Source organism: Stegastes partitus, unplaced genomic scaffold (assembly GCF_000690725.1).
Source record: "Stegastes partitus isolate 25-593 unplaced genomic scaffold, Stegastes_partitus-1.0.2 Scaffold339, whole genome shotgun sequence".
NCBI classification, from domain to species: domain Eukaryota; kingdom Metazoa; phylum Chordata; class Actinopteri; family Pomacentridae; genus Stegastes; species Stegastes partitus.
In genome coordinates, this window is record NW_007578070.1 from 443,171 (window position 1) to 467,610 (window position 24,440).

Below are 24,440 nucleotides of genomic sequence, written 5' to 3' on the forward strand. Positions count from 1 at the left end.
CTATATCAAATGACGTCCATATGATATTTAACACTAAGATTTCAGAAGTTAGCAGTTTGTTTTTCAGGAAAAACATTTTTTTCTAGTTTTCCTGTTTGATTTGTGCCATCTGACAACAGCTTTTTGTAACTTTTAAACAAACAGTATGGGGGAGGTAATTCCACATCTTACAACTCTTTGCTGTAGTTGTAGAATGCCATGCTAAAGCCATGCATCCAGGCTAAAATAAGGCAATGAGGCAACATGCAACAGCCAGGACAACAATATCCACATCAGTTCACAAGTCAGCCATCTGAGTAGTCATAAATTGCGATGTGTAATCCAGCAGCTCTGCGCCAAAACAACCACAAATAGTAGTTAGTGGGTGTAACAACAGTTCTAGGAGCATGTAGAAGAGAGAATAATGGAGGGTTTGTTATGGTGATCTATATGGTAAAATTTTTGGAGAAGATGACGATGTTGTAGGAGACGACTGCTACTCAACAAGGATATTGATAGGGCAGGAAAATGACCAAAAACCTAGCAGTTGTGTTTTCTCCAAGTATACCAATATGTGGAAACCCACACATTTGTCTGTCAGGGCCACTCAGAAGTACCTGCCAAGGAGTACGTACATTTTTTTCCCCAAAAAACAAACCTGAAAGAGTTGTACAGGGGCGGTTCTTGTAGTCACAACGTCCACTAAAGGTCAGACAGCTTACAAATTCCTGTCGCAGGAAATGGCCTGTTTCAGATGGGGTTGTGTTTACTGTGTTCAGGAGAGGACTTCATATGGACTCTCCCTTCTTGTGGTGTTCTTTACCTCAAAGGTGGAAATTTTCTGAAAGCTCTGAGTCATGAGTTATGCCATGTTTGCTGGCGTTTTAACAAATGGCAGAGGCCTTGAAACGTATTTTTTTACTGGATGGCGAGTAAGTATGTTATAATTTTAGTCTGTATGAAGATAACGTTGGTATTCCCAACTGCATCATCTTTTCATTATGTGTTTGCATTTGCTGCATTATTTTACCCGCTCGTTAGCTTGCCTACCGATTAACCTCTGTGGCTTTTTGACGCCACCAAAAACACCCATGTTACAGTTGATTGGCAACGTTAAACTGCAAGTATTTCTTGTAGATGACTTCCCATGTTGTTCCATTTGAAGGCAACATCAGTACTAAACTTCTAACAACACTTATTTTACAAGTGAATAAACTTGTGAATGGATGCATATTGTTAACAGACATATCCGTGAATAAACCAGCTTACAGTCACACATTTTGTCATGCATGATCATTGTACACTCTATAAACACAACCTGCTTTGCATGTCTGTCTTGATTTCACACATATCACTCCCTCGCATGCAGACACATGCAAACACAGATGTCCTGTGGTGAAAATATATATTTCAGTTTTCTTTGCATTGTGGCCTTGAGTGTAGGTTTAGCTCGTGGCATCTGTTGCGTGTGCGACTGTTACGCAGACTCTCGGGGCACTTAGCTATTCACACGGACCTTATTACGAAACGATGGAGATATATCCAGGAGCAATGATAATATCATCTGAGTCTGATAACTGAGGAAGAGATGAAGGAAAGAGATACGGGTGTGTTTTTTTCTTTGAAATGTTGTATGAATGTCAATTTGGAGCGTTTGCATTCTTGGCGTAATGTTCATCTGCATTCCACCAAGGACACAAGCACAAGTGATGACAGCTTCTCCAGACTCTTCACACACTTTTAAATGCCCCCACCCGCTCCTTATCATTCCATCTCCCTCGTCGCTCTACGCCTGTCTCTCCCGCTTAACTTGAAGTCTTACTTGAGTCAAAGGGGAAATTAATTTCACAGCATTTAAACATTTTCAACACCTGCTTCCACGTCCTCTTTAGGAGTTCATTGTCTGAGCTTAAATGGAGTAATTCCTCTAAGTTTTCTCTTAAATTGTTCTGCCTGGTTAAATAAAGGTCAATTTAAAAGTCCCCACCCCATCCCCAACATCCATCCCCCCCTCCAACTACAACCCACACTTCCTTCCTTTTCGCCCCTTGTTTATACTTTGGCGCCGTTCTCTCGCTTGTCAAGTGAATTCTCGCTGAGTAACATTTCAAAGAGGCATCATCCTAATTGCTTGCTAATGAGTAGACAGTTGCGGGGTTGTGCACGCGCTCGTACACCGACGAACGCAAACACGCGGCTCTGACTTGAGCAGAATATATTTGCGTGTCCTCGTTCAAACCTCGGCAGGAGATGAAGGTGCTTGGAGACGGTGTCGTGCAGGAGGTCTGGTCCTTGATGAGGTGTGCGGTCTCAACCAGAAATAGACATTAGCAGCGGAGATAATTGGCCATCAGATTGGAGCCTTCCATCGCTGCTGTGGTCTGTTTTTGTCAGGATGTAAATCTATACATGCGGTGGTTGAGGTCACACCGAGGACAGAGAGACGGGTTAGAATTCAGCGTTTTCAAAAACATCAAAGACTTCCTGCACACGCTGCAGGAATCTGTTATTCACAACTGTGAATGTAATTTTTCTCACCCTGGCTGCATTTTTTTAGCTGGTCCTTCTCCCAATCATGGATTCCCTTTTTTTTTTTTTTTTTTTACCCATATCGCTGCTGCCGTACATTCCACTTCAAAGTCAAACTTTCATCAGCTGAAATGGTTTCTGCTTGTACTTTGATACACTTGTAATAATGAAAAGTTTCCTTTTGATGCTCCTGTGAAATGAAGTCTATAAAGCATTTCGAATGTTGTGAAACTCTTGTCAGCAAGTCTTACCACACAACCCCAGACGCACACATGCACAAAAAATGAATGAATGCTACATAATGATGGCGCACACTCTTGTTTTGACACCACATTTCGCTTCATTTCTACAATCTCTTCGTCTCTCGCTATTGTTGCAGCGGAGTTACCTCAGACTTGTTTGCAGGAACCTCTGGTTGTATTATTTAGAATGCAGGCATAAATTAATCATTCTCCAGGAGAAGCCTCTGAAGCAGTCTGTACTGCTTAAAAATAGTAATCAAATATTTATGGTTACATATTCATCAATGCATATTTTAGGAAGCAATATATGGGCTATGAAGAGCATCTACTGGACCTTTAAATACCAACGAGGCAAAGCATTGTGGTATTAACAGGTTAAGTAGTGTATTATCCTGGAAAACTTTAAGGGTCAAATCTTTATTGCCAGACAACTAAGTCCAAGCATCTTGTGGGGTGCTTCCTGTCAGCAGTGTTACCAACAAAGGAGTACAAGGAGAGAACAATCACGAACCAGCGATGAAGTGTTGAGAGACGTGCTGAATAAGTCCATGGCTGCTCCAATTTTCATCTTAGAGGATCCTGTGCTACGGTCTTGGTACCAGATACAACAGGGCACCTTCAGAGGCATTGTAGAATCAAACCTTTAGTCACTTGGAGCATTCATGTGAACGAGCATAGTAGACAGGGCTGGTCCGAAACTGTACAACCAATATACGGTCTAATATTTTGTAGGGTCATCTTGTTTCACCAAAATAAGTCTGGACCATCAGGGAATGGACATGGGACCCTTTTAAGGGCCCTTTGTTGTCTGGCACTGGGCCGTTGGCAGCAGATCCTTTAGGTCCTGTGGGTTGAATGGTGAAACCTTCGTTGTTTGTTCTGGTGCATCACGTGGAGGCCCTTATCGATACCACTAAATTCTTGTTATCCTGAAATCTTTCTTTCACAATAATCATGTAGAGAACATTGTTACCACACTAGCTCGGCTGAACACATCCTGCATTAATGCCGTGTTTACACCAAAAGGGATCAACTTTTTGGTCCAGTTGTTTAGTTCATATCCCAAACTTATTTCTTTTTTTCTTTTTTATGAAGGACTAAGTCCGTTTTGTCAAATCCCAGTTGTAATTATGACTTAGATGTTGGCTTAATTGCTGTTTGTGGGACAAAAAAAATGTATAATTGCAGTAACTCTAATGATGTGAATGCTGTATTGACTGTATTTTTATCACACAGACGTATGACATGAGTTCAGTATTGATCTCATAGGGCCTCCTTGAGCCTGGTCTCTTCCTGCTACAAGTAGTTTGTTTCTCACCAATGCTGCAAATACAATAAAATCATATATGATCACATACAATAAAGTAAAACAAAACACAAAACAGTCAACAAAAACAAAAAAACTAAAGCTACAAAAACAAAACTTGCTTAAAGAGAATCGAGGGAATCCTTGGATTTGTTGGGTTTTCATATATTTATTGTGTCAAACTGTAGCTCTACATTAGTCTGGTTAATCTCTATTCACAGTGCTGTGGGGTCTTGGCTATAATGTTTATATTAGCTAGGGTGAGTTCCATAATTTATAATACCTAAAGCGTCTTAGCTTTATTATTACATTAGTTTGGTTTTTCTCCATAATGATAAGACTGTAGGAGCTGACTGAGTCCATTTATTATAGTTCGATAAAGTAGCATTTCATGTAACCGTTGTAGGTTTTCATCTCTAAAATGAATTAATTGAGTAAAATCACCCTGTAAATGCCACTATAGGGTCTTGGCCCCAATATTTACACTTGTTGTGTGATTTTGTAACACCAATCATTATTTTTTTTTACTGGGTGGTACTTTGATGCAACAGCTTTTGTCTCAAATGTGTTTTATAAATAGAAAAAAACCCATTATCTAAGTATTTTATCTTGTTATATTGCATGCTTTAGGATCTTATTTATTTGACTGAATGTATTTTCATTATGTGTCTGTTTTCTTTATTGTAAAGCACTTTCAAAGTTTAAATAACATCACTTCAAATCAAATGCGCATACATGCTAATGAAGAAAAGGACCAAGTTGTTACTGGAATGAAAAGCTAAAAAAAAAAGGTGTGATGAGTCATTTATAGGTGGAAAGTAATCTTTAATTCCGCGCACAACAAGAAAAACAAAAAGTCAATCCTCAGTATGTGGCCCTGCAGGTCTCCTGTTAAGTCTTTGATTTGTGCTCCTAAATGCAGTGCTGCTGTAATTTATGCACTCCAGCAGAAACAGGACAGATCGAATAAACAATATTAAAGATGGTTGGTAACCTGTTTAAAATTGTAAGCATTTACTAATTTAGCCTCAGCACGTGCAGGCTTTTACTTTTCCAATTCAAGAACTGTTGTTTAACAATAAACAACTATGGAGTTTATTGAATAGAATCAGTGGCATCAAAAGTGGAAGAATCAAAGTGAAGCCTTTGGCTGAATAAAAATCATATTTCATAGTGTTCCTGTGATTTTCTTTTAAAGAAGTGACTGGTAGTTGTAAATAGACAGAAACCACATCTCACTGCCTACACACATAAATATGACAGGACATGATAGATACACTCATCATATACTGTACATGTGTCGTCAGTCCTAATTTTGTATTCATTTTCAAGTTACTGTTATTGTTTATTGTCCAAATATTTGGGAAAATTCAGTTTTTAAATTTTTTTGTCGTTGGACTTCTTGATTAGTTTGTTTCAAACATGTAAAACCACAGTTTGTGAAAGTAGTTTGGTTTAACCAGCTCACAGCAGCAGCTCCCAGTGTTAACACGTGATGTTAATAAAGTTCTATCATATCGAACACCAACCTTCATTCCACTATACGTATCCTGTCCAATAATAATAATGTTAATCACCTTAAGATCTTTAGTCCTTTGAGGTAAAAACCACCAGTGTTTGTACAACAAAAACTACAACGACAACACACACACACACACACACACACACACATCTGCTGGGCCTAGAGCTACCTGTTGTGCTGAACAGGCCAACAGTGGCCCAGTGTTTCTGGTTATTTTGATAAAACACGTTTTTTTGTTTGTTTTTGTTTTAATCTTTTGAGGTGTTTTTTCATAAAATAACTGCAGATATGCATTTTTTAATTTAAAAAAGGAGGAGGACCAGCAACCTGGACCGATATCAAACAGGGGACCTCCATTGCTTGCAATGGAACAGTGTGTGTTAATACAAATTAATTGGCCTTAAGTCTTTAAAAAGGTGTAACTGTAAAGTGTTAAGCATTTAAACATCTCACCCTTACATAAATACAACACACTCTGTGTCTGTCTAAGCTCATCGCTCTCCAAACTTTCACCCACTGAGTATCGACTGCTGTCTCTGATTCACACACACACACACACAAATTGCTGCTTTCCTGCTACTTCACTTCAGCAGGGGGAGAATCTCCTCGTCACATTTCTGCACAGCAAAATCAAACTCATGGGCTCCCTGCCTGCACTCAGCATTAAACATATGGCATAAAAACTGTGCATGAAAGGGCTTAAATGAAGGCTACAGTATATAGTATGTAGATGCAGATAAAGTACAGGACTTTCAGTGAACGACAATAGGGCAGCAGCAACCCTCATAAACGCTGTGTTCACAAGCAGCAAAGTGTGTTTTTACTCCAATTATTTCAGCACACTTTCATGCATTTTAATCCTGTTTTTCTTGTGTGGTTACTAAATATCAGTTCAGCTTTAGACACGCTGGCTTTGATGTTCTGCATGAGCCTAAATATTTTTTTATATACTTTATCGTTCCCATGGAGCCTCTGTTGTTGACGTTAGCAGGCAGCTTATGGGAAGCCTAGATAAAGCCAAACTGCCTGTCCACGAGCACAAACAGAGAGACGCTCAGATCAATATATGATTTATAAGCAGCCACAGTTGTGCATCGGCCCCTTGTGGAGCACGCAGCGCCGCCAGTCAAGCGCAGGTTTCGTCATCCATAGGAATTAGTTAATATTTGATGATGATGTTAAAAGCTCCGGTGAAATAGCGGCTGGTAGAGTCAGCATTGTGCTGAATGCTGATATAAGCATTTTGCAGCTTCATATACAAGATGAGACCACTCAGAGGTTGAAATATTACATAAACGTAGTGGCAGCTGTTGTTACTGCTTGAGAAAAACTCCAAATTCCAACAGTTTATGAGTGAATATTGTTCTGTGATGAAATGAAAATGGTATCTACCCAGACAAGTTCAGCTGGATCGCAACCAATATTTGACATATTGAGACCCACCGTCTCAGAATGTTCTAAAACATACTTTTTTCCTGTTTGTTCTCGTTACAGAGGGAGAGACTGCGAAACATCGAGAGGATCTGTAACCTGCTGAGGAAGGTAAGGACAAGTTCTCAGTATCATCGGTGACAAGCTCAAGGCTAGAGTATGTGCTGTAGTGAGAAAGTACTTGTAATAAGCTGGAAACAAACACTGAAAATTCAAACAGTGTGCCGATGATGCCACACTTTTCCAATATCTCATTTAACTATAAATCAAGGAATGATTGTCTGTCTGTGTGTCTGTTCTTCAGTATCTTCAACTGTTCTTCCAGTCTAGTGCAGACTTGGAGTGCATGTTGCTTTGGGCCTGAAGTCGTGTAGCGTTGAGCCTGAAGTTGTTTAGATGTGGGGTGATCTCAGTTTTGGTTTCCTCAGGACCCTTTGGCTGCCTGTGGGCAGACCTTCAGTTGCCCCTTTTTCAAGAGCATCAAAGACAAATGTATGAGTCACCTGCCTTCAGGCAGATTGGACTGCTCATCCAATCTGCTTCAGACTGTGTATTGTTGGGGACCTGAGGAAGTGCATTGTGGAGTTTCACGTTGTTTTGATTAGCGATGGATATTTTAATTTTTTTTACGTCAGCAGGTCTTTGTCTAAGTCGGCCCTTTCGTAGCGCAACATTATCAAAGGTAAAAGTATGATGGCACATAAAACTGATCTCCTATATGTAGATTTTGTTTTGTTTTGTTTTGTTTTGTTTTACAAGAGATGTGATGATTGATGACACCGTGCATGGACACAGCGCCCCCTTCAGGAGACAGAGAGAGTGAACGTTTAGTGTCTTGCCTATTCCAGACGTGCACTCCGCAAAACTTAGTAATTAAATGATCCTGAAGAAACGCTCTCTTGTCTTGCCTATGACAGCCAAATGACAATAAACTTGATTTGATATGATACGCTTTTTACACAGAAATGGCTCATAAATTATCTACATTTTTAACTGAACCTAGCAGGGAATTACTCATTTTTATCACGTGGGACTCCCACTTTGGAGTCTTGATCACCTTGTTGGCATTTATTTATCAGTTCCAGCTGACAGTTAGTTACTTTATTCAGCTTACTAACACAGTCTGCTGTCATCTGTTGATGTCAACACAACCTTGGTGAGAAACCTGAAGTTTCACTGCGTTGTGCTGGGTCTGGAAACTGATGAGACAGCAATTCCAAAAGAAAAGTTTGCCAACTTGTTTTGCCACAACCGTACACTTTACGTGTGCTACAAGTGTAGCCAGGAAAAAAATATATCCTGCGGCAATCTGCTACATTACAAAGTTCAGTGTCGCCATGTCATAGGTAATGGCTTTTAAAAGAGAATGAAAAGCAAACGTATAAGTCAGTATCAAGGGCAAGATTGTAGAATGTTGTCACACACCAAAGACATCAGTTCACCTGCTGACTGTGACATTGGTCTTTGCTGAAGCTAACATGTCTACTATTGTAGGCCTCTGATTGGACACATAACTGCAAATAACTAATATCAGAGAACTCTTTTGAATGTGCAGTGTTTAATCTGACTCACTGGATGCAGGATGTGGATATAAGCCTGCCATTGGGCGCTCATTTCATGCAGCTTTGTCCTCTCTCTCTCTACACCTTCCTTTGTCCTTCCTTTCTCCGTTTTACAGTTTTCTGCATTATGGGAAACCACAACAAGTAGATTCTCTATGTAGCACCACACTGAACCTTTAGGTTTCACAGAGGATTTGAATTGTGCAGTGAGGCATCCCTGCTCGTCTTTTCTTTATGGTGGAATATCCATTTAAATCACAGTGTTTGTCTCCCTGCATGCAAAACGTTCCACCAAAATATTTGTAACGGTGACTATTTTGCGGGAACACTGAAGCTGCGTCCTTCACTTAGCGCCGTAGACAACGACTCTGTTTAGTTTAAAGAAATACAAAAAAGCCAAAGTGGTCTTTTCCTCTTTTAACAGAATGATAGTGAGAAACAGCCAGGCCGTTATGTTCTACAGTATGGGCAGGCACAGCGAGACTATGCAGTATTAAACATGTTTTGACTTCATGCATCTGTCATACGTTTGAGCCATATTGCACATATTTATATCCTCTAAATGTTTACTGCTTGCAGCACTTGATTTCTGACTTACTTGAGTTTGTCGAGCTGCATATCACTATTCTACAGGTCTAGCCTGAACAGTTCAGTTTTCTAATGAATTTTTGATTTGCACAGTGATGCTTTCTTTGTCGTCTTGCCTCATGTTGGACTGACATCAAAGGGGAGACAGAGATTGAGAGGTTCTGTGATGTGCTCTGCAGAGCCAGGCTGTCTGCTTCAGTGTGTGTGTGTGTGTGTTTGTGTGTTTGCCTTCAGGACTCAGTATGATGATGAGAAGAGGCCTCCTCCCAGCTTCAATGTGACATCTGTTTTCTCCCTGCACCTCTCTGAATCTCGCACACACTGTCTGCATTTGTGCATGCAAGTGTGTGTTTTTGTGCCTATGTGTCTCTGTTATGCTGGAGGTTCATTGGTTGAACAGCTGATCTTGGTTATCAGTGTTGTCAACTCGAACCCCCAGGCCCTCCACTGGCCCCTGGAGACGACATTTTCCCTACAGTGCTTATTCAGAAACAAATGCACACACAAACACATCCAGATGCACTGTCCTTGCAGCTGTGACCTACTGTACAGGGATCATTAGAGGTGGCTGCAGAGATGCTGCCACAGTGCAGCTTTAAACAGACTACCACCAAATTTCAAAACTTGTGAATTAAAATCACTGCAATCAGTACTTATCTTAATGAAAGAACAGGAACCAGAGAGCTTAATATATCACCAAAACCTGCATTAAATCCACAACTTTTGTAAACTATGTTGTTTTTTTTTACACCTGTATTGTACACATTGTACATTGTGCGCCATCATCAGTAACAGTTACCCCTTTTCTACCAAAAAGAACCAGGTGCCAGTTCCATGCTGGTGCTAGGGCCGGTGCCTAGTTGGTTCCAATCAATTCACCAACGTTCCCTGAATGCCCCACACTGCAGGCTGTAGTAGCTGTTGTTGGTGGCTGCGGTGCTCAGATCAGTGTGTGACCAAAAACGACTTTAAAAAGAGTAAACTAGGGTGTTCTAATGTCAGATGTTTTCAAAATGAAACTGAGTGATTTTTTTCTCGTGGTGTTTTCTATGAGCGTAATAAACAGCACATGTAGGCACATTCCATTTTTCACGAGAACACCGCATATCTAAGCGTAAGTACAGCAGTACACCGAAGTTACAAAAGTACTGTTTTCCACCACTGTGGTGCTGCTGGTGGGACACAATTGTACTGGATTTCAGGGCACACCAGTGTGTGCAAAACGTCAAAGTGTCCCTGGACTCATTCCAATGCATCTGCGATCGGACCAGAGAAGTCCTGGCGAAAAACGACACAAGTCACCGGTTGTGTGTCCCATTCATTCATCGTGGTGGTCACGATAACCTCTGCCCCCAGTCCCAGCCCCTGATGTACTCAGCGCCTTTTCTCTGGCCCAGCCAAGAGTCGGTGCCTGAAAAGCACCAGTTTTGAGAGCCCAGGGCCGGTGCTTTGGTGGTGGAAACACCAAGAACTGGTGCTAAGTCAGGCACCGGCACTGAAGTAGCACTGGAACCAGTTTGGTGGGAAAGGGGTAAATGGGGTCTCATCTTCAAGAATTTGACATGCTATGTTGGTTTGTGCTACATTAATTAAACAAAGTTCATGTTCTTTTTAGAGGTAGTACTAAATGAGACGGCCTAATCCCTAAACTATACTTTGTATAGTTTTGTTGCACCTTTGTATCTAAGGTGTCTCTTTGATTTGGAGGTTAGTTTTACATCTTTACCGCTGCTTTTACCTTAATCTTACACATTCACAGCACCATCCACGCTGCTTTACCACACTGTCCAAGCAGTATCAAAGTCTGCTGATGTTCCCATATTGTTGATGCCAACAAAGATGTTCTGCTGCTGCTCCATGTCAAGTCCTTTCACCTGCACGTCACTGACAGGGTTTAATTCAGGTACTGCTTTGAAAGTTAGCCCGTGCATGGGACAAAAAAAGAAAGAAAAAAAGCAACAATAAGCTGCGTTCAGTTCCTTTTTTGATCCAGTTCACTGTTAGCAAAATACCTGGATTCTCTAAGATCTGAAACTACTGAATGTCTTTTCTTTCTTTGTGCTTTATATTGGCGTCAAGACAAAGAATAAACATTCAGGTGACACGTTTCATTTTTAGCCCGTGCAGACTGTCAGATGCGTTGCTTATAATGGCAAATATCACTAGCAGCAGATTATATCAGCTTTCAGTATTTAAAGTGAAACTTTAAAGGGATAGTTTGAGGTCTTTGAAGTGGGGTTGTATGAGGTACTACTTACATGTTGTCAGTGTATTACTTACAGTACATGGCAGTTGGCATGCCCCATGTTTGGAGAACCAGACAGGAATAAAGCAATGTGCTGGTGTGGACAGGGTCAACAGCAAAACATATTTTATCTATCATTATCTAAAAATATCTATTTGAATGCACACTATATTTATAAAATAGACGCAGCATGTAATATTTTAATAAAATCTATTCAATAATTTTAAGATAGAGAAATAGGTCATTGTTTTTTCTAACACACAGCATCTTTACTACATCATGGACATCATATAGTGACCAGGTATGCACTCAGTTGTAAATTTAATGTGTAACTTAAGAGTGGGGTCATAGACCAGAAATCACAAGTCAGAAAGGAGCGTGTCCATCATTTGCATTGTGTAGAGCCACACATCTGTGACCTAGAGAGTTAAAGAGGTTGTCAGTAGTGCTTGTGGAATGTTGTTCCAATCTTGAGAATGTTGAAGAGCTTGGGGAAGTTGGACAGGATCACATTGTAGAACAGGTCCATCCAGAGTTGTCTGAAATGATTTCTCAGCTGACAATCAATGGAATTGTGAACATGTCTGACTACAGCACTAACTGACATGGCAACATGTCAATAGCTTGTTCTTGTCTTTCTCTTTTCATGTGTGGTATGGTGTCGTTTGAGTAAAGCTGCATTTTAAAGTGGCCTTTTATAGTCACTGGGCAAAGTAGTGTTCATGTACTGATCCCACCATTTGATCACTGTCTGGAAGGAGTCCCCAGGGTAGACCCAGAACTCGCTGGAGGGCCTACCTAGCTCAACTGGTGTAGGAACGCATTGGGATCTCCCGGAAGAACTGTAAAGTGTTGTTGGGGAGGAAGACATTTAGAATGACCGTCCACAGTATTGTTGCCTGTCTGGATGTGACCCTATATTCTGAACCTGAACTTATAGAATATAAGAAGATGTCCTCACAGACGTATGCAGAGAAAGGTGTTATGGGTAAATGTAGACTACAGAGGCAGACAGACAAATCTTAACAACACATTCTGCACAATGGTTGATTCAACTCTTTGGCAGAAGCAACAGAGATGCAAACAAATGTAGACATGCTGCATACAATTATATTAAAAAAAAACATTCATGTAAATGTACACCCCAGAGAAGCATAACTCTGAGACTCTATAGCAGTGAACTTTTTTTGCCCTTTCCTGTTTAGTTCATCAAACTGATTTTATATAACTTTATCCCGCTCTTTAATGGCTACAAAGGCACACAGCCACACACAGACATGTACCCCACAACACATGATAAAATGGGCTAACAGATGTATGCCAACTCACAGTCTATAAATCATCATATTGTCTAAAACTGATTCATTATATGAGGTGATTGACGACCAGCATTATCTGCTGGCTGCAGAACAAAAGGAAAGAGAAGCAGCGAGAGAGGACATCGCTGCCAAGTGCCTCCAGTGACAGCTTCCTGTTTCGTACATTTGGTCAAAAAAAAAATAAAAATCACACAACTTACGAGCTATAAACACACTTTCAGAAACAATGTTTCACTCTGTTGCCTACTATGTCTGTCAGCGTGGACGCCTGAGGGCCCGAGGCAGGAGGATCTGCTGCATTGTGGGGGTTTTTTCCCTCCTTTTTCTAGAGCTCTTCTTTCCTCTCCTAAACTATTCAGCTCGCTCCAACTGGCACAGTCACAGCACGGTGGTCCTGACTGATTTGGTTAAAAGCTTTGGCTGCATTTCTTTATGTTGGCATACCTATTTGGTAGTTTTCACTGCCGACACACGTGCAGGCATATGGATACGTGCCATTTTTGTTCTCGGTGGAGTGCGTTGTGTTCTGATGGGTTTTGGATGGCTGCAAACCCATGCAGATGACAAAAGCTGGAGGGGATATACTGTGTTCTTTACCCTCTAATGTGTTTGTGTGTGTTCGTTCATTAGATGTGGAGTCTTGTGGCTTGAAGCAATGAGCTAGTGCGTTGTCACAGCAACTGAGCAAACCTGAGTGTACTCATTAGCGCTCTTCCTTTCTTTATTTTTGGGTCTGTCTTGCCCCTTTTCCTTTCTCTCCTTCATTTCAACATCATCCTCCTTTCGCATTTTTCTCTGTCCACCTCTTTTCTTCATCCACCTTTCTTTCTCTGCACCTTCCAAGTGTAGTAATGACTGGGTGAAGCACGTGTTTCCAAGGTGACATGGGTAATTTTTTTGAATCACTGCCATACCATCTTCAAAACTCAACTCTGGTTGCTTTTCACTTGTGTCATGAGGTGACTGTAACTTCAACGGCTTTTAAAATAATATTTGCATCTATGTGGTAAACAGTCTTCAGGAGGAGCTTTAGAAGGACTGAAGCCAGGAGAATAAAGACTTCACTCAAGTCTGATTTATGTTGCACCATCAAAAAGTCCTGTGTTGACCAACTCTTTACTACAGACTATGTGCAGTAGAGACACAGTGTAAACTCCTTTTCAAATTCGCCATCAATCATAGAATCCCAGCAAACTACATGCAGTTTATAGACCCAGAAACTGTCTTATCTAACTACTACTATGCTAACTGTAACACCTTGGACTTGTAGGGCTGCACGTTTATGGCCAAAATGATAAACATGATTATTTTTGATGAATACTGAGATCACGATCAATCAATTTTCAGGATAAGATATCCACTTTCAGATTTAAACAGAGGACTTCTATGTTATGCTACATTCCTGCTGATGTACAAGTCTTTGCATGAAAACTAGACGGCTGTAACTACACCGTTTATCTACTAGAAACAAAATACACCTAATATTTTTTAACTAAAATGAAACACTAGTATGATTGTTCACTCACTGTATCATGAGGCTGTTGTGGATCTCTCAGTTGATGCTGGACAAGGATGGGAATACGATACAGTAATGTTCATCTTACTGCAGTTTGTGGTGTTTTTGCATCTGATTTAACAAATTAGGTGTTTAAGACACAAGTGTTATGCTCTCATTGCGTATGATTTGCTCTTGCTTCACAACATTTGCCTTTTATCCAACATACTTTCAAACAATAGATCTGCTTTTAGAGACTATTCCCTTTCTGCCCCAGCCCTTCTATTTTCTGTTGTAAATTACTCTTCAACTCTAGACTGCAGCCACAACATCTGGGGAGTTTTTGCACAGGTTGCCGCAGTAGGGGTGCATGCACAGTGGCATAACAGCTTCCCAACAGTGAAGCCAAAACATCTCCATCACACCATGGTGGCTGACTGTTAAGATACAAATCATTTGGGTTGATATACAGCAGAGTTTTCTATAAGCGGAACAAGCATTTAAACGTTGGTGTTGCTCTGGATCGCCTTCATTTAATTGTAGGAAGTCGAAACTGTGATTGAGATTAATATTCAGTTAATTGTGCAACCCCAGGGAGAAGCCATACTATGGTTGCTGATAGAGCTGCTGTGCACTATAACAAGCTTTCTTCTGTCAGCAGTGGGGCGCAAAAGGGATCCACTACTATTATTATTACTGCAAATATAAATAAAACAATTATTCCTTAATCTGATTTTAATATCTATTCTTGTTTAATGGTGTGCTGGTTTTGGGGCTGTTTGTAAATGTTATTCTGGATCACCCTTTAAAACGATTGGACAATATGACACCAAGAGTACCATGGAAGATACAACATGGAACCAGATATTTTCTTTTGGAGAAGATCTGTTCAGACATGTTTTTGTTAACCCTCTCCCTTCCACATTTTTCAGACTTTGCTCCATCCACTTTGTCTTTTTTCATTCCAACTGTTGATTTTGATTTTTCCCCATTTTTGTCCCATCTATAGCTCTCTGAGTGTGTGCATATGAGTGTACATCAGGGATTTTGTGGATCCAACTGAGTACACAGTAAGCAGGATCTTTCCTTTTTTTGGTGTAATATTGAGATTGACTGAGGAGTCCATGGTTTCCATGGTAACATCTATCCATTGACTGCAGTAAATGGCAGTTGTATTGTGTTTACACAAGACTTGCTAACTCATTAGCATTACTACTGTTCTCTTTGCCGCGGTGCACATTACAGATTGCCCAGAGGTGAATGAACACAATAACATAATCAGATGGTGGACAGGAGATGAGACAAGCATGAAAAAAATAGCAGAGCGGACACGTCACTTACAATATATACAACAGGAAATAGCAAGAAAAGAGGATAAATGATAAAGAGTTGGTTCCAAATCACACAAAACAAAGACAAAACTGAAAAACCGTCCATTTGTGACAGGGATCCATTGGTTGTAGGATAAAAAGTGAGGACAGAAAAAACAGCAGCACACTGTGTAGACCCCTTGTTTTACAGGATAACAGTTATATGTGTAAAGTGTGGGCCTGTGTTGCCTGATTAAAATAGAACTGTGGGTAACACATTCCTATTACACCTCCTAACTTGTAAATATGACATTGGAGAGGCTGATCAGATACACTTGTTAAGACATCAGCAGTGTGTGAAGTTTTATTGGAATATTAAGTGTATACCAAAAATAATAAGGCATCAGAGTAGCTTTATCATTTCAAATCATGACTTATGCACTACAAAGCATATTACATTGTTTATGTCTGCAACAGCATACATAATGTATGTTCTCTGTACATTGTTTGTCCTGTGAATGAAGAAATCTGAAACAAAAACAGGAGAAACTAATATTTTATGTTCTTCAATTTCATGATAATGCCCCTATTTTGGATTCATTTTCTGGACAGAATAAACATTGGTATCCTCTACATAGATGGGGGCCTTATACTGATACAGCAATCAAATGAGCAGACATCAGCTGCCTGCTACAACAGTTTACAACAGAAGCGAGTACACCCCTGAGCAAAATCACCTAAAAGTCAAATGATCTTAAATTGCATCATCTCTCAATAATTGCATTATTTCTAAGTTGACAGTGTTTCGCCTGGTGTAAAATCAAAAACGGACACTTTAGAAAAACTACATCGAAAACATAGGCCCCATAGTGGACATACAGTACAACAAAGGTTAATACACCTGTAATCACTGACACACAAGTTAGAAACCTGGGGTCACTAAAACAAAACTGAGTAACTGCAACTTCAAATTACCCTCAATAAATGGCTTGTGAACACCAGAAGTTTTGGACCTAGATGGTTCTCCTATCTGCATGTGTTCATCATGGCTTTACATGAGAAAGAACTGTCAGAAGAATGAAGTCAGTTATCAGTTTCTGTAACGGCTCAGACTGCATGACGTAAACCTCTGCTGTCATGAAGCCTCTTCTCTAGTGTTTACCACTTCGATTCACTGAACTATTAAATGAGCAATGGTTTAAATTTAGCAAGCAATTGATGGTTAGCAGTCTCCAGCCTAGTTGGTTTAATGTATTGGGGGGAATGACCCTTTTTACAGCGCTGCAAGCTCCACGTTCTTATTAGCAATGTCTAGATTTAACGCCAGAGGCAAGTGACCATCAGAGTCAATCAGTCGGTGGAGGAACACAGGGGTGAAGGCACTTTTTTCCTGCAGTCTGCTGGGATCCTGTCTGTCTCAACAAAGCCCCACAGGCAGCCACCAGTGACTAACGGATCTGAATAACTAACTAAGGAAAGTGAGCTGATGGATGTCAGCTGTCTGCACTTGAATATAAACTTTATTTGACATGAGCAGTTTGACTAAAGTGGCAACACGGCGACAGCAATCAGCCTGGCTTCTGTGTAAAGCAAGAACTGAACATAAAATCCAGATTTGGAACAGAAAGGTTTAGATTTAGTGCTGCGATAAAGGCAGATTAAGCATCCAGCTGTATTAATTAGTGGGAAGTTTTCATAATTACTGATCAAGTAGAAATAATGCCAAATGAATGTTGGTTTTGGATCCTTTGAGTTGATGCTTGCCTCTATCATTCCTATCACTTTCTCTTTTCAGCTTCTTTGCTTCTTCTGACGGGGCTCTCTTTTTTTTGTTGTTTTTTTGCAAGATAGAGTTTCCACAGTTACCCCAGTGGTTGTTTGTGTCATAAATTTGCCCATCAATCAATGTTTACTTCATAATAATTGAGTTAAAGCAGAAAAATCTTGAACCGTGCCACTTTAAAATACTCTCAATTTGATAAAAGTAGAATAAAGGAGACTTTATCTGCGAAACATCTGTATTCTTTGTGGCAACCTGATTTGATTTTTAATGATTCTGAGGCACTCATTTACAATTTCAGCGTTTAAAGATTTCATGAATGAGTTTTCAACTTTCCAGAGAGCTACATGTCTTCACGAGTGGCCTTCACTTTGGCAGAAGTGACTTAAAAAGCTCAAATGAACAAACATCATTCATTTTTGAACAATCCTTTTTACTCTTGTGTCAAACATCCTTTTTCTTTTTTATCTCACTCTAACAGCCCACTGCCATGTAAGCTCATAAAAATGAACTCAAATGCTGTTCTGAAGCTGCTCCTGCACTGATCTGTTTCCATTTGAAACTCTAAATTGCAGCAGTAGGACGATGCATTGAATCAACCATTTCATAGGACTTTTTTCATGTGCACTTGATATTGTGTTCATCCTAATAAGAGTAATCTCTCTATATTAGACCCATTCTATTAGTGTAAAATTACCCACACAAAATACTGCTGAAAATAGTCCCCCAACAAACGGACTTCTCTCTTGGTGAAATCTGCAGCGGCCAGCTGTTTTGGGAAGTTAATGAGCTTTTTTTCCCCATATTTGTGTCTTTTAAAAACACAACAACAAGATGTATATCTTCAGTAAGAAGAAATGGGCAGATTGGGGAAGTGAAAGAAGGATTTTGAGCATATCATGGGATTTACAGGCGCTAGGTTGTTTGTGCAGCTTATTTGAGCCTCTAGTTGCATTTCATTGTGACAGCGCCCTCTAGTGGTCGAGGTAATTATGACAGGAGGATGTGAGGTGATGTAACTCCAGACAGGGAGGAGGTCGGGGTGGATGGATGGGCTGAGAAAATATTGGACTTTAAAACAGTAAGCCACTGTCTGTTTCCTCTATTCATCTGAATGTCAGCATTTCTTTCTTTCTTATTTTTTTAAATCCATGACTCCTTCATAATCTTAACCTTGTTATTGTAACTATGGTAATGAATCTGACGACAGAGCAGCACTACATTCTCTAAAGAGCAACCTGTAGGTAGGCAACCCCTGTGAATGAATATGTAGGAAAAGGAATAAAATCTTTTTTTCTCTTTTTTTTCTGCACAACAATAACATTTAAAGTAGTTTCACACCTACTTCAACAAACATGACCTAACAAAAGAAAGCAGCCAAGTTTTAGGTCATTTTGGCAATGAAGAGGTCAAAAATATATATTCATATGCATATGGTGGATAATAACTGTGTATTTCTGAGCCTGCTAAGCATCACAGAGTCCACAAACAGACCATGCATCAGGCCATGCTTTTCATTACAGTTGTAGCAGTGCAGTTTCGTCAGCTGCATAAAGCACAACCAGGCATGAAAGCTAGCTCCATAGTTAGGGACAGTGTGAGCTTGATGTGAATGAACTTAGCTGCAACCTGCACAAACACAATAACTCAGCATGGAGAAAAATGTGAAATATAAAATAATTAGCAAATAAAGACCAACTTTCTAAAACACCACTGTTCAATCTCACTACCAATGAAGCAGAAATAAGTTCCTTATGCGATGCAATATGAATGTATTTGGTGGAGAAAACAAAATAAACAGACACAAAGAGCAGTGTACCTCCTTTAAGGAACTTAAAAATGCCTACTTTTATCTAAATTTCTATCTTTGCGTGCCATTAAAATCAATCAATAACTTTTCAATCAATAATTTTAAGTATTACGTATAGTTTTTGTGGGAATTCCAACCTGCACTTTCCTCTTTAAATAAACAGGACAGTCTTTCTAGAACATCTCAACAAACTTGTAGCTGTATATGGTGTTCATGTCATGAACTGTATGACCATCCATGAAGGCTAAATGTGCAGATACTAACTAATGATACCTATCTACAACAACCCTGTCACGAGGAGTTCAGAATACAGAATATTAGCCGAATAATTGCCAAACCTGGCAGAAGCAGAGTGGAAATTGATGGATCTGATTCTGCATCTTGGACTTAAGATGTTGAGGTGTAAGACGACTCTGTAACCTAATATGTGACAGTGATCATGTTATTAGGCAACAACATGATGTAATCTGAACTTTGCTACATTGTCAGGCAGATATATGAGCTGACAGTTATTATCGTTGAATCCCAAAACCTAAATATGTTAAAGTCAACTGTTCATGGAGGACAGAAGTAATAAAGCAAGCCTGAAGAGTTTAAGGTTGTTTGGATTTAGAATATATTCAATATATAATCAGCTTTCACCAGCTTAGGCTTATTGTTAAGGACGAGTGAACGTGACTAAACATAACAAAGTAAATCTGAAAAGTGCTTCATGACTTATTTACTGAATTCAATTACCTTTGAGTTTTCTCACCAAATAAAGCAAAGCAGGACAATGAAAAAAAGAAGAAAAAAAATCATTTGTATTTAGCTTAGCGTTGAAATGCCTAAACCCACGAATACATACAGAATACAAACACGGATACGCTTGTGCATGTGCGTCAGATTAGAAAAGAAAAATTATGCAACTGTCAGATAGTAAGTAAGCCAAAACAACAACAACAACAATGCCATGCAGTCTGCTGCTGATAAAAGACTGTATGTGCGACTATGTATGACTTTTCCTGTGTGATCCCTCATGCAGAAACAGTGTAAGTTCCCTGTCAGTCACAATAATGAGCTTATATGCAAATGGCAGCGCTTCCTTGATCCCACACACTGTTACTGGGAAGAAGAAAAAAAAAAAAAAAGACCTGAGAGGTGGAGAGAAGGGTGGAGAAAAGGGGACGGGGAGGAGGTAAGAGATAAGAGGAAGAGAGAGGAACGAGGAGGGAGAATCTGGAGAGGCTGAGGAGGAAGAAGACGAGAGGAGGAGGAGGGGGGAGGGGAAGGGGAAACTCCTTTTCGATGAGAAAATAGCAGCCGCTTTTATGCTCAGAAGGAAATGAATATTAATAGTGTGCTGCAAGACTTACAGTGGAAACAGCCCAGATTTCCATAGTGTTCTCACACTCCCATATAAATAGAATACAATGCATATGATTTGTACTGACGTATTTGCAAATGAGTCCAACAGTAAATAAAAAAAAAAACATAATTAAATTTGCTAGTTGACTATAAATGTCAACAATAAATGAACTTTATGAGCTCCATAAACGTAGGGTTTATGCCAAAGCTGTGGTGTTGAATTGGAAGAAAGTATTATTGCTTGCAAACTCTGCAGAACACACGAACAATATAATCGCAAATAACAACATCATTCTGGAATGTGTTTATTTTTTAAGGACCAGAATAATTTGTAGAAATTACTTATGCCTTTTGATGCAAAATTTTTTATTTATTTTTTAATGTTTAGTTGGACTGTTTTCTTTGCTGGTTTGCTTGCACATAACAATACTGGGATGCATGCTGACTAATAAGTGGCGAGAAACTGCAGAACAGAAAATGCCAAAATACAGCAAGTTAGAACTCATTTAGAAACAGTGTCACCATAACATAGGAAACTGTAAATCATCCCACTCAGTCTGTTCCTGGGTCTCAGTTCTGCAGAAAAAATAAATGTTTTCGGTCTGTTTCAAGATTTTTGTTCATGTTGTGAATATTAATCATATTAATGTCAGTTTCAGATCTCAAAATTGCAGTTTTTACATAAATATTGCACTAAGATTGATTCATACTCCTGCACTGAATCTATGCAGAACCTATGCAAGCTGCCTACTTTTTACTTATGTGCCGATGTGTCTTTGTCACAATTAAACAGCCAAAACACGAGTTAGAGGACGGGTTTCAGTGTTGTGTTAAGTTTCTCTATGTAGTTCAAATATGGCGACTGAAACGGAGCTAATAAATGCTGAGCAGTAGTTGCTTTTCTCAAAGTTCCTGCAAATCAGAACAGAGAGAAAACGTCAAAAATGATTGATATGGATCGGTAGAAAATAACAAAACGTTACTCATCGCTACATCAGCAGACTTGTGTTGGCGTTATGAACAATCCAATTACAACCTATATTACATTGTTTGACATCTTTATGCAAATCAATACGTCGCCTAAACACAGCTGTTTACTTTAAACTGTAGTTACAACCAGTTACAATGTGTAATTGCATTTCTGGGCAGATGTGCATGAATTTAAAGTGTAGATTGAAAGCAGACATTAAGCTTTTACATGTAGTAAACTGTGACTTGGTCAGCACAGTATCCCCCAACCTCCTCAGCCCCACTCTTGCCCCAACTGGTGGGGGCAGATGGCTGCCTTCCCTGAGCCTGGTTCTGTCGGATGTTTGTTTTGCCTCCTCGCCAAAGGGAATGCAAAGGCAATTTCTTCTTTCTGTCTTCACCTTCAAATCAAATCAAGTTTATTGTCATTTTGCTGTACATAGACAGTAGTACAGGCAAGATGAGACAGCGTTTCTTCAGGATCATTTAATTAGTAAGTTTGGCGGAATGCACGTCTGGGAAAAGCAGGACACTAAATGTTCACTCTTGCTGTCTCCTGAAGAGGCCGCTGCGTCCGTGCGCGCCGGCATAATGTTGAACATGGCGAACCTCTTCAGGTCCTGGTAGGTCTTCAGGGACACAAAGACACACATGATGGTGTGATGATGGTGAAGCCGCAGATGCTGCCCAGAGCTGTCTGTCTGTCTGTTCGCCTGGAATAATGTCGTCTCCTCCAGCTGTATGTCCGTCTGAGATGGTGTCATGGAGCCATGTTTCTGTAAAAGCAAACACACAGCAGTCCCTCCACTCTCTGTGGGTTTCTCCCAGCAAATGTAGCTCATCCAGCTTGTTGTGGAGGGAGCGGACATTGGAGAGTAGAAGTGACAGTGCTGCCGGTCTGGAGGGGTTAGCCTTTAGCTTAGCATGGATCCCAGCTCTCTTCTCCCTCTTTTGTTTATGTTCGCCCTGTTTGCACTTCCTTCTCTCTCGGGTAACTGCTGGCGTAGTCTCCAAATGGACTCCGTGTTGGTGTAGTATGTCCAAATCACAACCGATCGCTGCAATTCCAGCCATTCCTTACTATGTGAAGTGCTATGAGATGACATATATTGTGAATTGGCGCTATATAAATAAATTGATTTGACAGTAGTGACAAATTCCAGTCTTCTTCATATGGTCAGTGCAGGCTTGTCACAATTACACTTAAACTCTTCTTTGAATTCTCCTCAAAACAACAGTACTTGCTGAGAGTTGAAGCCTTGTTTGGACACTGTACATGTTTTCACCCCTCCAGCCTTGTTTACATCAGCAGTAGTATGTGAATGCTATAGTATGCTATATATTGGCAGTTTCCTTTGGTGGAGCTGGTCTGTAAAACAGATGTAGTGCATAAGAAAAAAAAAATCAGTGCTCACACCTGAAAGAAAAAGTATTACACTGTGTACACTCCATCTGCCAGCACCTGGCTGATTTTACACAAACATCTTGTCAGATAAGACAAGATGTTCTATAAACTAGAAGTGAATGCACAGCAGCGGTTCACTGGTGGTTATAAAAGCAGGCACCACTTTTAAAACTTTGCCGTCAATCTTTTGCTTATGTACATTCAACAACATTTTTCTCGGCAAACAACTGCTCGATTCTCATTCGTGGTGCTGAATTAAATATTTCCACTGCAGACTCCACAGTGTTTCCTCTCTCCAAGAACATAAACTCTGTCGGTCAGCCTTGCTTGCTGGAAGTTAAGTCACTGCAGATTCAAGCCCAGGGCGAAACAGCACTCAATGCATGTGGAGTACTTCATAAATAATCATGAGAATTGCTTGGTTAACCGCTTAGCAGGCATATGGTGGGACATCACCGATGTTTTGCATCTATTGGAGGAAATGATGAGATGAATCAGAAATTCTGCATATTTGCTCGAATATTAAAAACAAAGGAAGCAGGTAAATAAAATACAAGTTTGTTTTTTCTCCCTTTTAGAACTAAAGGCTACTTTTACTGTTGCTAAAGACCACAAGTATCCGTACACAAACAACTTTTAAAGTGAAATTTAGAGGAAATTAAGTTCAATTACACAGACTGAATAATTTTTTAATAACAACTTTTATTTTGAAAACGCTTTTTATTATCATCATTATCATCATCAACAAAACAATACTTAGTCAAGCTCCAGCAAAGGAAAAACTCATCGTCACAGCTCATTTGTATCTCTGTCTGGCTGCTGGTTGATCGACTGAGTTTCCAACTTGTTATCATCCATAGTTTACTCTGACAGCAGAGGGACTGAGGTGAGATAGTTATAGAGCCACAAAGTTTGTGCAGAGAGGAGTTTGGGGTGGATGGATGGGTTGAAAATGTGGTGGTCTCAATACACTGGTATTAATGATATTTAAGAAATGAAATACTGATATCATGTTAATAGTAAACACATTATAAAACTGTAAATATTCCTGTCCATAGTTATCACAATAATATTATTGTGAATTGTTTTAGCTACAATAATCATGGATTGAAAACCTGGTATTGCTCCAGCCCCAGTTGAGAAAACATTGGACTTAGCCTCATGTTTATTAGAACTATGAAAAAAAAAAGATCTTTTTTTAAAACCAAAACCTTTTTTTCTTTTTTGTCTCTTGTACTCCAGCCTAACCAAACTGAGGAGCTGTATTTGACAGAAGTGCTTATTCAGGAAATGTTTCTCTGGCTTGTATTAAGAAGTTACAGACAGACAGCTGGCAGCTCAGTTAAAGAAACAACAGTACAAGTGCGTTAAAAACTGTCCAGTCTGGCGACACTGAGCTGTCAAGATAGTAGATCATTAGAGCAAATCCATGTACCAAAGCTGATCACATCAAAACATAACACACATAACACTTCAGATTGACTTTAACCTCACAAATGAGTCCAGTGACTGTACAACATGTTCTGTGAAATGTTGCAGTTTTTAAAGATCCTCTCATGTAAAAATTAAGTTGTTTAAAGCCTTTAAAGCAAAACTAGGGT

General features: G+C 39.7%; 1 protein-coding gene across 1 annotated transcript in view; it reads left to right on the forward strand.

The window, feature by feature from the left end:
- cnih3 (cornichon family AMPA receptor auxiliary protein 3) overlaps positions 1-24,440 on the forward strand; it is a 101,341-nt gene that overhangs the window by 31,517 nt on the left and 45,384 nt on the right. Inside the window, exon 3 of the mRNA XM_008284027.1 lies at positions 7,073-7,120. Within this exon, the coding sequence (XP_008282249.1) occupies positions 7,073-7,120 (48 nt within the window). The remainder of the gene's footprint in view (positions 1-7,072; positions 7,121-24,440) is intronic.